The sequence below is a fragment of the Hipposideros armiger genome, unplaced genomic scaffold (assembly GCF_001890085.2).
Source record: "Hipposideros armiger isolate ML-2016 unplaced genomic scaffold, ASM189008v1 scaffold_24, whole genome shotgun sequence".
NCBI classification, from domain to species: Eukaryota; Metazoa; Chordata; class Mammalia; order Chiroptera; family Hipposideridae; genus Hipposideros; species Hipposideros armiger.
Genome location: NW_017731374.1, coordinates 6034360 through 6048944, shown reverse-complemented (window position 1 = coordinate 6048944; position 14585 = coordinate 6034360). Strand labels below are relative to the sequence as shown.

The following is a 14585-nucleotide window of genomic DNA, read 5'->3' as shown; positions in this document are numbered from 1 at the left end:
TGCTTTCAGAGACATTTTATGCACACACAAGCACAGACATAGATTTGTTTCCTTTAGCACCTTTACAATAAAAAAACAAAACTACTTTCATTAAATTTTGTTTTCAATTACAGTTCACATTCAATATTAGTTTCAGGTGCACAGCATAGAAGACTACTTTCATTTTGAAGATAAGGTTGTAGAAGACTATTTTACGATGTAGAAAAATAAGTGGGAAAAAGCTACAAAACTACATAGAGTGTGACATTTTTTAAACAATTTGTGAAAAAATTTTTTTTGTATTTAAAATACTGTACGTATAAATAAAAGACTGAGAGGCTATCATCCAACTGTGTCGGCGGTTATCTCAGCATGTAGGATTTTGGGCGAGTTTATATTCTCCTTATAGGTGGCAGTGTGCCTTTTGGTCTCTAGCACCAGGCTGCCTGGTTCACATCCCAGTCTGCCACTTTCTAGCCCAGTGACCTTGGGCAAGTACCTTAATCTCTTTGTGTCTCGGTGTCCTCACTGTAAAATAGAGATGATGATGATTGCACATACCCTTAGAGTTGAGATGCCATCAGGGATAAGTTGTAAAATTCAGATATAGCAGCCCTTAGAATAGTGGGTGTCATTGATTATTATATTCCTTTGAGTTCCCTAATGTTTCTATATTGGACATGTATTACAATAAAGGTTAAGTAATAAACTCCCATGAGAGAAAGGAAGCTATACAGATACAGAGAGGAGCACAGATGAGAGAGTGTGGCCATAAGAGAAGAGAAGAGTAAGAGAGCCTGAGGCCCCAGGAAGAACGGAAAGACCCTGCAGACCCAGAGAGGAGGGAGGTGTCTGCGTCCTGATTTTGACACTCTGAAAGCCCTGTGAGAGGGCTCTTGCCAGTGTTGCCAGCTGAGCATTGCAAGAGCAGAGAAGGATCCTGACCCAGGAGCTGTCTCTCCTGGCGTTTGGAGACGGCCTTTGAGATCGTCACAGAAACCCTTGGACCTTCCTTGTATAAACAGCCTTCAGCCAACACTTGGCCACTAATTTCCTGGCAGGGCTCGCATGGAGAAAGGCTTCAGAATAAGTGTGATGACTCCCCTGGTTGTGCCTGGATCAATTCACACCCAGGACCTTCTGAGGGTTAATTACTGCCACCGTGACGTGGTGGAACTATTTTATATTTGAAAGAATATCTAGATCTTGTAGTTACTTTTTGCTAAGTCTGAGGTGAACAAGGGCTAGGAAATAGTACCACATCAGTGTTTCTAACTTTATTCAATTGACACCTTCTACAAATAAAATAGTTCCTCACTCTTATCCACAATTCTAAAATGCTTACATTCTGCAGAGAAATTATTTTCACTGAATTTGGTGCCAAAATTGGCCTGACTTTATGGCGTTTATTCTTTTTGGTGTTAATATTTATAATAAATTGCAGAATATTCATGTGTTTGATTACAGGGTGCTGCCCCAGATCCCACTGGGAGAGTCACTTAATATATAGTAAATGCAAACTACCTTCCTAAAATATGAAAAATTCTGAAACCCACCTGGCCCCAAGATTTTTCACATGAGGGATTGTGGCCTTGGAAATAAATTCAGATGCCACCTAAAACAGATGCAGAGGGAGCCCACTCCCAGGTTGGGATGCATCCGGCCCTGTCTGGGTCTCTTCTTCCTGGTGTCAGGTCCTTGGGAACTGTTTTTGAACCTGAAGACAGATGTAATCAGGATGAGTCAAGGAACATATACTGGGGCCATTTCTCCTAAATCGGTGCTCCTCACATTTAAAAAAAGTTATTTACGGGCCAGCCGAGTGGTACATTGGTTAGGAGTTGGCTTAGGATGTCAGCTCTGAGCAGCAGGGCCCTGGTTCGGATCCCACATGAGGGCCAGTGACGCTGCGCCCTCTACAGCTAAGATGGTGAACAACAGCTCGACCTGGAGCTGGGCTGCCGTGAGTCACCGGCAACAGCATAGGCTGCAGTGGGGCTGGCCGGCAGTGGGCATGAGCTTTCGTGAGCTGCCGTAAGCCGCCGTGAGCGGCCTTCCAATGGCCAGCAAGCAACTGCCTCACCTGGGAAGAGCACAATGATAATACAAACATGGGCCAATGAAGCGACATCCTCCACAACTAGAGTGAAGAACAAAAGGACAGCAACTTGTCTGTTACCCTTCCCCAATTCCCCAACACTGTTGCCTTCCCCCAATTCCCCAATAAAATCTTTAAAAAAAAAGTTATTTACTTTTCAGTTACAGTTGACATTCAATATTATTTTATATTAGTTTCAGGTGTACAGCATAATGATTAGACATTTATACAATTTATGCAGTGATCTGCCCAATTAGACTAGTACCTACCTGGCACTATACATAGTTATTGCAACATTATTGACTATATTCTCTATGTTGTACTTTACATCCCCCTATTTTGTACTACCAATTTTATTTCTTAATCCCTTCACTTTTTCTCACCCAGTCCCCAAGCCCCTCTCCCATCTGGCAACCATCAGTTTGTTCTCTGAATCTATGAGTCTGTTTCTGTTTTGTTTATTTTATTCTTTAGATTCAACATGTAAGTGAAATCATATGGCATTTATCTTTCTCAGCCTGACTTATTTCACTTAGCATAATACCCTCTAGGTCCATTCATGTTGTCACAAATGGTAAGATTTCATTCTTTTTTATGGCAGGGTAATATTCCATTGTATAATCTACCACAGTTTCTGTATCCAGTCGTCTATTGATGGGCATTTCAGTTGTTTCCATATCTTGACTATTGTAAATAGCGCTTCAGTGAACATAGGGCTGTATGTATCTTTTCGAATATGTGTTTTGGATTTCTTTGGGTAAATACCCAGGAGGAATTGCTGGATCATAAGGTAGTTCTATTTTTAATTTTTTGAGGAACCTCCAAACTGCTTTCCATAGTGCTGCACCAATTTGCAATCCCACCAACAGTGTATAAGTATTCCCTTTTCTCTGCATCCTTGTCAACACATGTTAGTTGATGTATTGATGACAGCCATTCTAACAGGAGTGAGGTAGTATCTCATTGTGGTTTTAATTTGCATTTCTCTGATGATTAGTGACGTTGAGCATCTTTTCATATGTCTATTGGTCATGTGTATGTCCTCTTGGAGAAATGTTTATTCAGGTCCTCTGCCCATTTTTTAATTGGATTGTTTGGTTTTTTTGGTGTTGCGTTGTATGAGTTCTTTATAAATTTTTTATTTTAACCCCTTATCAAATGTATCATTGGTGAATATCTTCTCCCATTCAGTAATCTGTCTTTTTGTTTTGTTGATGGTTTCTTTTGTTGTACGAAAAGTTTTTAGTTTGATGTAATCCCATTTGTTTACTTTCTTTTTTTGTTTCCCTTGCCCAAGGAAATAGATCAGAAAAAATATCACTAAGAGCAATGTTAGAGAGTTTACTGCCTATGTTTTCTTTAGCAGTTTTACGGTTTTGGGTCTTACATTTAAGTCTTTTTGATCCATTTTGAGTTTATTCTTGTATATGGTGTAAGAAGGTGGTCTAGTTTTTTGTTTATTGTTTTTGCATTTATCTGTCCAGCTTTCTCAGCACCATTTATTGAATAGACTGTCTTTATCCCACTGTATATTCACGCCTCCTTTGTCGTAAATTAAATGACCATATAGGCGTGGGTTTATTTCTGGGTTCTCTATTCTGTTCCATTGATCTATGAGTCTGTTTTATGCCAGTACCATGCTGTTTTGATAACTATAAGTGCTCTTCACATTTTAATGTGTTTCCACATCTTCTAGGGATCTTGTAAAAATGCAAATTCTGACTCTGTGGGCCTGGAGTGGTGGGCCTGAGGTTCTGCACACCTAATACTCTCCAGGTGATGCCTGTGCTGCTGGGACCGTCCTTCACTCTGGAAAGGCCTAAAACAAGGTTCTGAGTAAGGAGTGTGGTGCCCCACAGGGAGAGTTGCCCCTTGCCCTTGGAGGGAGTGCTTGCTAAAACATTGATCATCACCTGACCAAAACCTGACTCCTCATGGCCTTTTCTCCATCCTCCACTGACTTCGGCTGCCTCTTCCGCCCCAGATGGGTTCAACTACCCTGCCCCTCCACTCCAGACCTTGGCTAGGCTCCACCAAGCCTCATGACTCTTTACTCACCCGGTTCCAGGGTACTGCTTAGATGAGGTGCTTTTTTGGCTGTCTGATCTCAGCCCCCAAGCATGAACTAAATTAATTCAACTCTCAAATTCCTTAGATGACCCACTGTCTCTTCTGGGTATCTTCCCAGAAAAATTTTCCACTGTTTGCAAGGTACTCCCTAGCCCCCATCACCCACAGACAGGATGATAATGCATTTGCTCACTAGACAATTAGTGACCCGGAAAGGGCCAGGTTTATTTTATTTTTATACCAATGCTTGCAATGCCCTGACTGATTTCTTATACACCCTGCTTTTCTTTTCAAGTTCTGGATTTCCTGGTTGCAGAAACTCAGATTTACATACTTTCCAAGTAAATTTTCCTACTACAAAAGTAGTACATATTTATGAGTATTAATGGAAATTTAGAAAATATAGATAAGAAGAAAATGGCAACACCAGTAAGCCCAACACCCAGAGATAACTGCTGTAACATTTGCTTCATGGCCTTTCAGTCTTGTTTTACAACATCTGCCCCATACTACATATACCATTTTGTAAACTGCATCCCCCCATTTACAATCTATTGTGACATTTTCGCAAGTCAATAAAAATTCTTCTATACATCAGTTTAAATGACTATGTAGTTTGCCACTTAATGGATGTGCTACAGTTGAGCTTTTACATTTTTTTCAGTCATATGCGGTTAAAATAAAACTGCGATGAACATCCTAACAAAAGATATAGGCATATTCTGATTCTGACACCAATTCCAAGGTGTGTGTAATTTTCGACACCACCAAGTAATCCTTCAACACCAACGGGGCGTCCTACAATTTAACTCAATTTTGACACAACCTGCCTGGAGATGGCATCAGACCCCACAGGTTAAGGGTTCAGTTTCACAAGACTGCCTCTTCCCCCCACACACTTCAGACACCAATTGCAAGTGCAGGGTGTCACCTGTGCTTCTGACCCACTGGCTGAGATCAGAGGTCCCCACCACTCCCTCCTTGGGCTTGATTAATTTGCTAGAGTAGCTCCCAGAACTCAGAGAAACATTTATTTATGTTTACCAGCTTATTATAAAGGATACAGAAGGACAGCCAGGTGGAAGAGACACCCAGGGCGGGTACGTGGGAAGAGGCGCGGAACCGCCATGCCCTCTCCACCCACGGCGTTCTCCTGACACTGCCATGTGTTCATCAACCCGGAAGCTCTCTGAACCCCATCCTTTTGAGTTTTTATGGAGACCTCGTTATATAGGCGTGCTAATTGTTTTGTTTTGTTTGAGGAAGGCAGTAAAAGTTATACGCAGACTGGTTTCTGTCTTTGCCAGCAATTTATTCAGCACAGATTCACTGTGGGAATTATAACTTCATAAGCCAATAGCATACAGGATATCTCTTAAGCTGAATAAAGAAATAACATACTCCCAAAAAATGACAGATTAATCACACTATTGTTCCAGGCAAGGGGTAGGTGAAGGAATAAAGTCCAAATTTAATAGGTGTACCATTTTATACAAGTAGGAGAGTCAGTGACCAACCAAAGAGCTGATTTCCAGCTGCCAGAACAAAAGTTCCCTGTGGCTAAAGCACGTTGCTAGGGAACAAAGATGCCAGTGTTGGTGGGCAGGCTGATCTCTTTCCTGGACCCCTGCTCTGTTTATCATCACAGTCTTTATCATCAGTCTTCCAGGAATGCCTTGCCAAGATGGGAGCGAATGCCCCAAGGGTCTTCGCAGAGTTTTTAGGGTTAGAGGAGAGTTCCCTTGCCCAAACCAAAAGTATCAAATAGTCCTCACAAACTCTCAGTATTTATAGTCTAACTGTCCCCTTGCCACGGTTGCTTCTCCCATGTACTTATCGATAAGCCAGCCCCCAGCAGGGCCTGTCAGCTGACGTGATTGCTAATCAACAGCAGATGTAGGAAGATGACATCTTGGCATGACTTATTTCATTCTTGTAACAAAAGCAATTTTTTTCTTTGTCACTAACAAGTGGATTAAAACAACTTCACTTAAGGGATAAATTAGTGGGTTTGAAATCATGTTAAGCCTATACACAACACTAGCAAGTAGAGTCTGGATTCTGAGCAAGAACTTGACTCTGACCTAGAAGTCTGATTTGACTAAGAACCCAGGCTCTTCGCGCTATGCTTCAATTCCTCTCCCTGGCTGCCTCTCTGTTGGACTATTTGCTTTCTTCTATTTGCTTTCTTCATAGTATTTTGCAAGAGTCCTTTGCATTTTGGTGGTAGGGGCTCAGAGTAGGGACGTGTCTACCTGAGCTAAACAGCAGAAGTGGTGCCAGAGATACCCCATCTTCCTGTCAAGGCCATCAGCACATAGGGGGCCAAGTGCAATCAGAAATGGCAGTCGACCAACCCCATACAGAACAGAGGCCTGCAAGATGAGTGGCCTTCAACCCCCCTTTGAGAAAAAGCAAGAGTGACTCATAGGAGGGAGATGAAACCAAAACTTCCAGAATGTGCCCCTGTGAGCACAGGCAGTCCAAAGTCATCAGAAGAAAGAGGAGAACCTAAGATAGAGAGAGCTGGCCAGGAGCTGCCTGAAAACGCATGCAAATGAGACCCGCCCACAACTAACTGGAAACCAGTCCAGAAGTCAGAGCACAAGCTGCAGGCCTGCACTCGGGAAAGGAGGAGGAGGAAGCTGGAGGCTCTGAGGGAGCAGGTAAGGAGCCAGGGAGGGAGGGGTCTTGGAGGGCTGGGGCACAGGGCCCTGGAGTCCCAAGCGGCAGCGCGGTCTAGGTGAACACTGGCCTGGGAGGCAGGGCTCCTGGGATCATTCAAGTTCAGCCATTCTTTAGCTCTGAAGCTTTGGGCAAGTCATTGCACCATTCTGAGCCTTGGTTTCCTCATCTATAATATGGGTATAAAATATCAAGCTAACTAGGTATTTCAGTGCCTGCTGTGCCTTGCTGGGAGCATTCTAGACATTATCCCTTCCTCACAGTAACCCTGGAAAGTGGGATTATTAGCTTATTTGACACAGGAAAATGAAGCTCAGAGAGGTTAAGCCATTAGTCCAAGACTTCACAGCAAATACATTCGGCTCCAAAGCCTGCACACTTTCTCCTCCCCATCCTGCTTCCTTCACAGGGCGGTTCGAAAGAACCAAATGGCCTTCTGCAAATGGAAAAAAACATTGTAAAATGGAAAACAATCATACCATCTATGTGTGAGTTGCCACACTCAGACCCTAGCAAGGACTGGGGCTCTCTGTAAACTGTGATGTGCTATAAAATGCTCTCTCTCGAGGCTGACAATGTTGGGGGGATGCTAGAGACAATATCTGGCAAACTGACTTGGTCATAGACAGAGGCGATGCCTTTGGGGTTCTGTGTAGGACTTGCTGTAGCTGAGATGTCTTGGCTTGGGGGTGAGTGGTGGGTGGATACTCCACTAGAGTCTCTCCTGGAGAGGCTGGAGTCTGACCAGCGGATCCTGAAACAACAGTGGATGCCTGAGGGCAACACAGCAGATAAGGGCTAAGGTGCTGATGCAACCGTGATCATCCTTCCAGAAAACGAAAACGTGGGTGGGCTTTCGGGGAAAGAGGAGATCCTTAAGAGAAGTAATACAAGCTTACCGTAGTCAAGTTAGAATTTTCAGATAAGATCATTTAAAAAAAAAAATCACAAACACCTATAACCTTATCCCCAGAGGTAACCATTGTTGACATTTTGGTTTTTATTATTCCAGAAATTTTTTCCATTGCGCATATATATTGGAAAATTGAGTTATATTCCAATATGGTTTTATTACTGGTTCTTTGCACTTAATAACATATCATGAATGTATTTCCATATGAATAGATGCTTTATCACATCATTTTAAAGGCTGTAGAATGTCTCTTCATATGGATGGGGTAGATTTTATTTAATCAATGTCCTTCTGTTAATTAGGTAGTTTTCAATTCTTCACCATAGAGCGGTGCTCTGATGAGTAGCTCTGTAATCGAATCTCACACAGCTCCTTATTATTTCCATGGGATAGATTCCCAGTGGGGGAATTGCTGAATCAAGGCTATGTACATTTTAGGGCTTTTGATTAAGCACTCAAGGTCTGCTTCTGGAACTCAGGGGCTCCTCAAAGCTAAGTGCAGAGAATATTTTATAGCCTCTAAGTTGGCCTTGACCCTTCCTCTCACTCAAATCCATTTACAGTGATAATACCAACCGCCTCATATATGGTTGTTACTAGGTGCCAGGCTCTGTCTAAGACCTTTACCCTCTAATGTACTACTTCTAGCTTTCTTTCCAGAAGAAAATGAGGCACAGAGAGGTTAAGCAATTCAACTGGAATCACGGCCCTAGTAAGCAGTGGGTTTGAAGTCACGAGTCCTGACAGCATGGTTCCAGAATCTATGCTGTCCAGTTTCTTGGGAAGTGTTTTTTTTTTTTTTTATTAAAGATTTTATTGGGGAATTGGGGGCGGGGAACAGTGTTGGGGAATTGGGAAAGGGGACAAGCCAAGTTGTTGTTCTTCAATCTTCGTTGTGGAGGCTGCCAGTCGCCATCTGGCTTCCCGTCGGCAGCTCGTGGCCTCTAAGCTCAAGGTGCTGTGTTCAATCTTAGTTGCAGGTGGGCGTAGCCACCATCCCATGATGGAGTTGAACCAGCAGCCTTGTTGTTAAGAGTGCACGCTCTCTCCACTGAGCCATCCGGGTGGCAGCTCAGCTCAGGGTGCCGAGTTCAGTCTTAGTTGCGGGTGGGCGTAGCCCACCATTGAACAGGCAATCTTGTTATACCAGCTGAGTCATCCTACCACCTGTTGGCAGCTCAGCGATAGCTCAGCTCGGGCGCAGCATCACTGGCCCATGTGGGAATCGAACCGGTGGCCCTGTTGCTCAGAACTCGCGTTCTTAAGCCAACTCTTAACCAACTGAGCCACTTGGCCGGCCCTGGGAAGTGACTTTGATTCTCTCTCCAAAGATATCATTTACCTCATGCCTTTGATCTTCTCTGCCATCGCCTGACCTACTCAGGCACCCAACCCACATCCCAGCCTGGAGCCCTGCTGAGTCCCACCGCTGGACTTCTCTTTCCACTGTGTCCCTTCAATCTTTTCTCTGCTCTGCAGTGGAATGAAATGCAAATAGGATCAGGTCGCCCTCTCCCCCACCAAACCTCCTTACCCCTCTAGAATAAATCCAGATGCATTCCCCAGCTTCCAGGGCCTGCTTCCTCCCTCTCTGGCTTCATCCTGAGCCACTTCCCCACCCCAGCTCCACTGGTTACACCTCAGTCACTCTGGCCTCATTTCAGGTCCTCAATTTGGCAGAACTTTTCTCACCTTAGGGCTTTGGTACGTGGTGTTCCCTCGACCTTCCTCCACTCTGCACTGCCAGGCTCTTCTCATCCTTCGTCTCAGCGTTCATGTCACCTCTTTGGAAAAACCTTCCCTGGTGCTCTCATCTGAAGCAGCCATCCATCCCCTCGCCCCACAAGCCCATTTTCCTTTTTTGTCTTTTATAGCGTTTATTAAACTTATGTATTTATTTAGTGCCCATTAGTCATTAAATGCCTCTTTCCCTCGCTAGACTTTAAAGACCATGAGGTCAAAGACCATGTCCATTTTGTTCACCATTATTGGCCCGTGCCTCACACAGCACCTGGCATATAGCGAGCACTCAGTAACTCAGTAACCGTTTGTACAATAGAATGGACGACTCGTCCACAGAAGGCGTTTGTTGGTAAGGATCCTTGGTAAACTATCCCATCTTTGGTCAGAGCTGTGCCATGCTCTTTCTGCGGGTCTTCATTTCCTCTTCCCTATACGGAGCAGTAACAGGTCTAGGAGAAAACCAGGCAGCCATGCATGAGAGAGTGCAAGCAGGTTTTGCTTCAGGTATCAACTCCGTCAGGGTAGATAACGGCATAGCAGGGGCACAAGGGAGGTTCACGGCCCCCAAGCGCCCCCTGCAGTTCCTGGATTCCCACCACAAGAGACCTATGGCCATGAGGAATCTCCTGAGAAAATACAAACACTGTCTAGTTAATAAGACACACCCAGCAGGTAACTGAATGGATGAGTGTTCTGCCTTTCTGATGGCACATGGTGGTGAACTGGAAGTCCCAGTGTCACTCGCTGGGTGACCTTGGGTGAGAGTCACTTCTTGCCTTCCATCTGCAAAGTGTGTGGTTAGGACAGAGGAGTGTTTTTTTAACTTTTTTTTCCCCCTCAGCAGTTCAACTCTTCAATCTATTCAAATAATCAACATGGGAAAAGCTACGTGTTTCTTGTTGAAATGGGGACTTAGGGCTGGAGCCTTCCTTCTTCCTGACTCCCCTTTTGAATCCCCAAGGGTGGTGGGGTGGCCAGCTCTTGGACTCTAAGATCTCAGTGCTCAGTGCCTGCCGGAACGGCTGGCTGTGTTCTGGCTGCAGCTTCCTGGGCACATGAAATTGATCAGAAGGGGCCGGGAGAGGACTTGCTGCCTCTGACAGCTGAGATTTTAGGCAGTGTAGTGGGTGAATCTGAAGTGCAGGGCAGGCAGCCCCTTTGTGCGAGAAGGAGGTTTCAGCCATGTTAGAAAAGAATGAGGGCCCAGGAGACAGGAAGCCCAGAAGGCTCCTTACCCTCTCCACAATCTAGAAAAAGGAAATGGCCGCCTCTACCTTTCCAGCCAGTGATCCCAGGTCCTGAAGGGGCCGCCCACATACTTAGCTTCCTTGGTTGTATGCCAAGCCCTAGGGGAACTCTGGCCCCCACCTCCCCACCCCACCACCACCTGGGCAGCTCTCTGGTCTTTATTGCAGGCAGGTGCGCTCTAGAGGCTGCAGCCTGGGCCACCTGGCAGCTCCAGGTGCTGCCTTTGCTGCCATGGAGATGGGCCCCAGGGTTGGTGGCGAGAAGGCAGCCTCCCAAAGCTTTGTGGATTCAGGAGAGGGAAAGACTTGGAGCCTCAGGCCCTTCAGGGTAGTCTGCTGACCACACTCCAGCCAGCGAAGCCCAGGTGGGTGCCCTGGGGGTTTTCCAGGACAAAGGGAGGGAGGAGCTGGAGGAGATGGAATAGTGGGAGGAGGCTCTGGAAGGGCTGATCTTGGGGACTCGGGCAGGGGAGTCTGTCCAAGCTTCCAGGTCAAGGGGCCCCCTTGCAGGCGAATGCAGTGCCCTGCACAAAGACTGGGCAAATGGGCTCTGGAGGGCTGGCCCTGTAGCCCAAAGGGACAAGGGAAAGAGGGCCCGGCATTTGTTCCCAGAGGACGGACAGACCAGGGAATTCACAAACCCATCTCTGCACTAGTCAGGGATTTGCACAGCAGGGAAGGAAATCGCTGCCCTCTAGCACAAACCACTGACTCCCCTCCCTCTTCCTGGAGTCCCAGAAGCCAAGGGCAATCACATGGAGCATAAGGAGCACTTTTATCCATTTCCAAAGCTGGGGTACTGGTCTCTTCCAGTGGGCTGGCTCTGGCCTTCACCCCGAGAGAGGGGATACTGCAGGAGCACCCGTCTTAACTATGGCTTAGGACTGGGTGATCTGGAACAGATTGCTTCATCCTTTTGAACCTAAGTTTTCTTCATCAGTGAAATGTGGGTGATAACACCTTTTTTTAAAAGATTTATTTTATTGGGGAATTGGGGGGATGTTTATTTTATTGGGGAATTGGGGGAAGGGGAACAGACAAGTTGCTGTCCTTTTGTTCTTCAGTCTAGTTGTGGAGGACGTTGCTTCACTGGCCCAAGTTGGCACCATCATTGCGCTCTTCCCTGGCGAGGCATATCAGTCGCCGGCTTCTGGACAGCTGCTCACGGCGGCTGCTGGCTGCTCACACTGGCTGCTGGCTACACACGGTAGCCCATGGCAACCCACTGCAGCAGGGGGTGCAGCCCACGCCATCGCCGGCGCCTCATGGCAGCCCAGCTCCAGGTTGAGCTGTTGTTCAGCATCTTAGCTGTAGAGGGCAGTGTCACTGGCCCTCATATGTGGGATCCGAACCGGGGCCCTCTGGCGTCCCAAGCCAGCTCTTAACCATCGCGCCACTCGGCCGGCCCGATAACCCCTTTTAACGGAGCTTAATGAGTGTTCCTTTGCTTCTCTTCCCTCTCTGCCAGGCCTCCTGGCGTCTGGTCTGAGGATGGCCGAGAAGCAGCAGGGCTCGGAGCCTGAGTGCCCTGTCTGCTGGAACCCCTTCAACAACACGTTCCACACCCCCAAAGTGCTGGACTGCTGCCACTCCTTCTGCGTGGAATGCCTGGCCCACCTCAGCCTGGTGACTCCAGCCCGGCGCCGACTGCTGTGCCCCCTCTGTCGCCAGCCCACTGTGCTGGCCTCTGGGCAGCCTGTCACTGACTTGCCCACAGATACTGCCATGCTCACCCTGCTCCGCCTGGAGCCCCACCACGTCATCCTGGAAGGTCATCAGCTCTGTCTCAAGGACCAACCCAAGAGCTGTTACTTCCTGCGCCAGCCCCGGGTCTACACGCTGGACCTAGGTCCTGAGCCTGAGAGCCAGACTGACGACCCCCAGGCCACGGCCCCTACCAGCACGCCTCTGCCCGTTCCCATCTCCAGCCACTACTCTCTAAGGGACTGTTTCCGTAACCCTCAGTTCCGAATATTTGCCTACCTGATGGCTGTCATCCTCAGCATCACTCTGTTGCTCATCTTCTCCATCTTTTGGACCAAGCAGTTCCTTTGGGGTATGGGGTGAGCATCTGTCCCAGACAAGGAACAAAGACTTTCTCAGCTGCTGCTGGGCACGGGGACTGCAGCACCTCGTGGGGTCGTTTTCCTTTGTAGTATTCATTTTTACACTCCACGGGTCAGTTAGTTCATGTGTTTGCTTCTGGGAACAGATCCTACTATAATGAGAAGCTCTGAAAGCGAAAGGGCTGGGAGAAGATGTGAAGAGACCTCTGGGTGAGAACCACAGGGTCACAGAAGGGTAGAGAAGCAGATCTGTGATTACAGAGCTCCATAGCAAGTTGTGTCAAAGGACTGGACAAGTCTCCAGGAAGCTGACTAGCCCAAATAGCAGGCTGCATTTCTCACTGGAGCTTTTGAACTTGGTTCGCATTTTTTGAGTTGTTCGCGTTGCTAAAAAATTTGGAAAGTGAGTTTCAATTCTGTGAGCACACGTGCCTTCCTTCCCCTTGCAGCTTTTTCTTTCGATGTGTTGTCACCAGTTCTAGTAAAAATGATCACTTACTCATTCAATCGTTTATTTGGCTGGTGCTGTGTCAGAACTAGAGGAAGGGAAAGGTAGGAGTCTCCAGGGGTGGCAGACAGCCCTTACCAGCAGGGAGGGCATGCTCTTTCAGCTGCTTTGGGTACAAGACAACCTCTTGTAGGTATGCAGTTTATGGAGTATTAAGCGTCTGAAAGTTTAAAGGTGAAAGGCAAGGTCAGTGGAGTAGAATAAATCTGGGATTTGGAGGAAAAGGTTTTTATTCCTCCTGGTAGGTGCAGAGGTCCTGATGAGAAGACAGTGCAGGGTGGAGCTGACTTCCCGCCTCCAAGCACTGAAATTCTGGCCTCAAGAAGTTAAGGCAGAAACCCTGGATAGAGTAAAAACCTTAGCTCCCATCCCAGGCCATGCAGGCAGGGGACTCTGGTTCTCATTTTACATGAGTCCAGGAATCAAAGAAAACTAGGTCGAATTTGGATGCTCAGGCCGCTGCTTGACAAGTTTTCACCTCTTCAGTGTTGAAAACCCTGATTCTGTTTCTCCAGTTTTAATATTGCCTGGTGACCCAGGGCTCTAAAACAATCTCAAACTGGTTAAAACACCATTACATTTACAAACAGGTAACATTTTGAATTTTTTTATTTGTAGAATAAGCTTTCAGAGGCCGAAAATAGAGTTGGTTTTATTTGCTCCAAGTAACATTTTGAGTTTAGTGGAACTAGCTTCTATAAATTCTTAGGGATCTTAAAATGTACAAGATATTCCCAAATAGCCAAGACATGTATTTCACGTTTAGTAAAACCAAACTGTCTAAAAGACGTGAAGAAAAAGTTGTCCCATTACAAAATTGGAAAGTCACTTATGTATCCTGCCAGGGGACTAGCACCTACCTTTCCATTTGCGCCATCAAAGATAATTACACTAAAGCTGGGACTCAGGCTCTCCCCACTGACTTCATTTCTTAACACATCCTTGCTCTTAATCTTGTGGTAGTAAGTTAGGCAATGAGCTCACCATGTTCTCAGAGCCATGAGGACCAGGAAGAGGAGCTGCGGGGGAGCTCGGGAAGGAACACTTACCTCTGCACTGGGGCCTGCTGCTCTAGAAGACTCCATCAGCTACCTTGTCTAAGATCACCCAGCTAGTAAGTGGTGGACTCGCAGTAAAAACAGAAATTATACTTGTAAAGTGGCCGATATACCATCCAAATAAAATATAGGTTTAAATTTTGGGGGGACAGGGCAACATTTTAGTGTCTTCTATTCTCACACTCAGTATTTCTAACTTTGGGGCAGTGCCATCCTCT

General features: G+C 46.3%; 1 protein-coding gene across 1 annotated transcript; it reads left to right on the top strand.

Annotated features, from left to right (window-relative positions):
- The first annotated feature begins 6752 nt into the window (after nucleotides 1–6752).
- Nucleotides 6753–13292, top strand: RNF183 (ring finger protein 183). The gene is made up of 2 exons (XM_019635803.1): nucleotides 6753–6813; nucleotides 12204–13292. The coding sequence occupies exon 2, from the start codon at nucleotides 12227–12229 to the stop codon at nucleotides 12800–12802; it is 576 nt and encodes a 191-aa protein (XP_019491348.1). The 5' UTR covers nucleotides 6753–6813; nucleotides 12204–12226; the 3' UTR covers nucleotides 12803–13292.
- The last annotated feature ends 1293 nt before the right edge of the window (nucleotides 13293–14585 follow it).

Bases quoted from the DNA above. Each gene is read 5' to 3' on its own strand.
- RNF183 (XM_019635803.1), top strand. From the start codon at position 12,227: ATGGCCGAGAAGCAGCAGGGCTCGGAGCCTGAGTGCCCTGTCTGCTGG.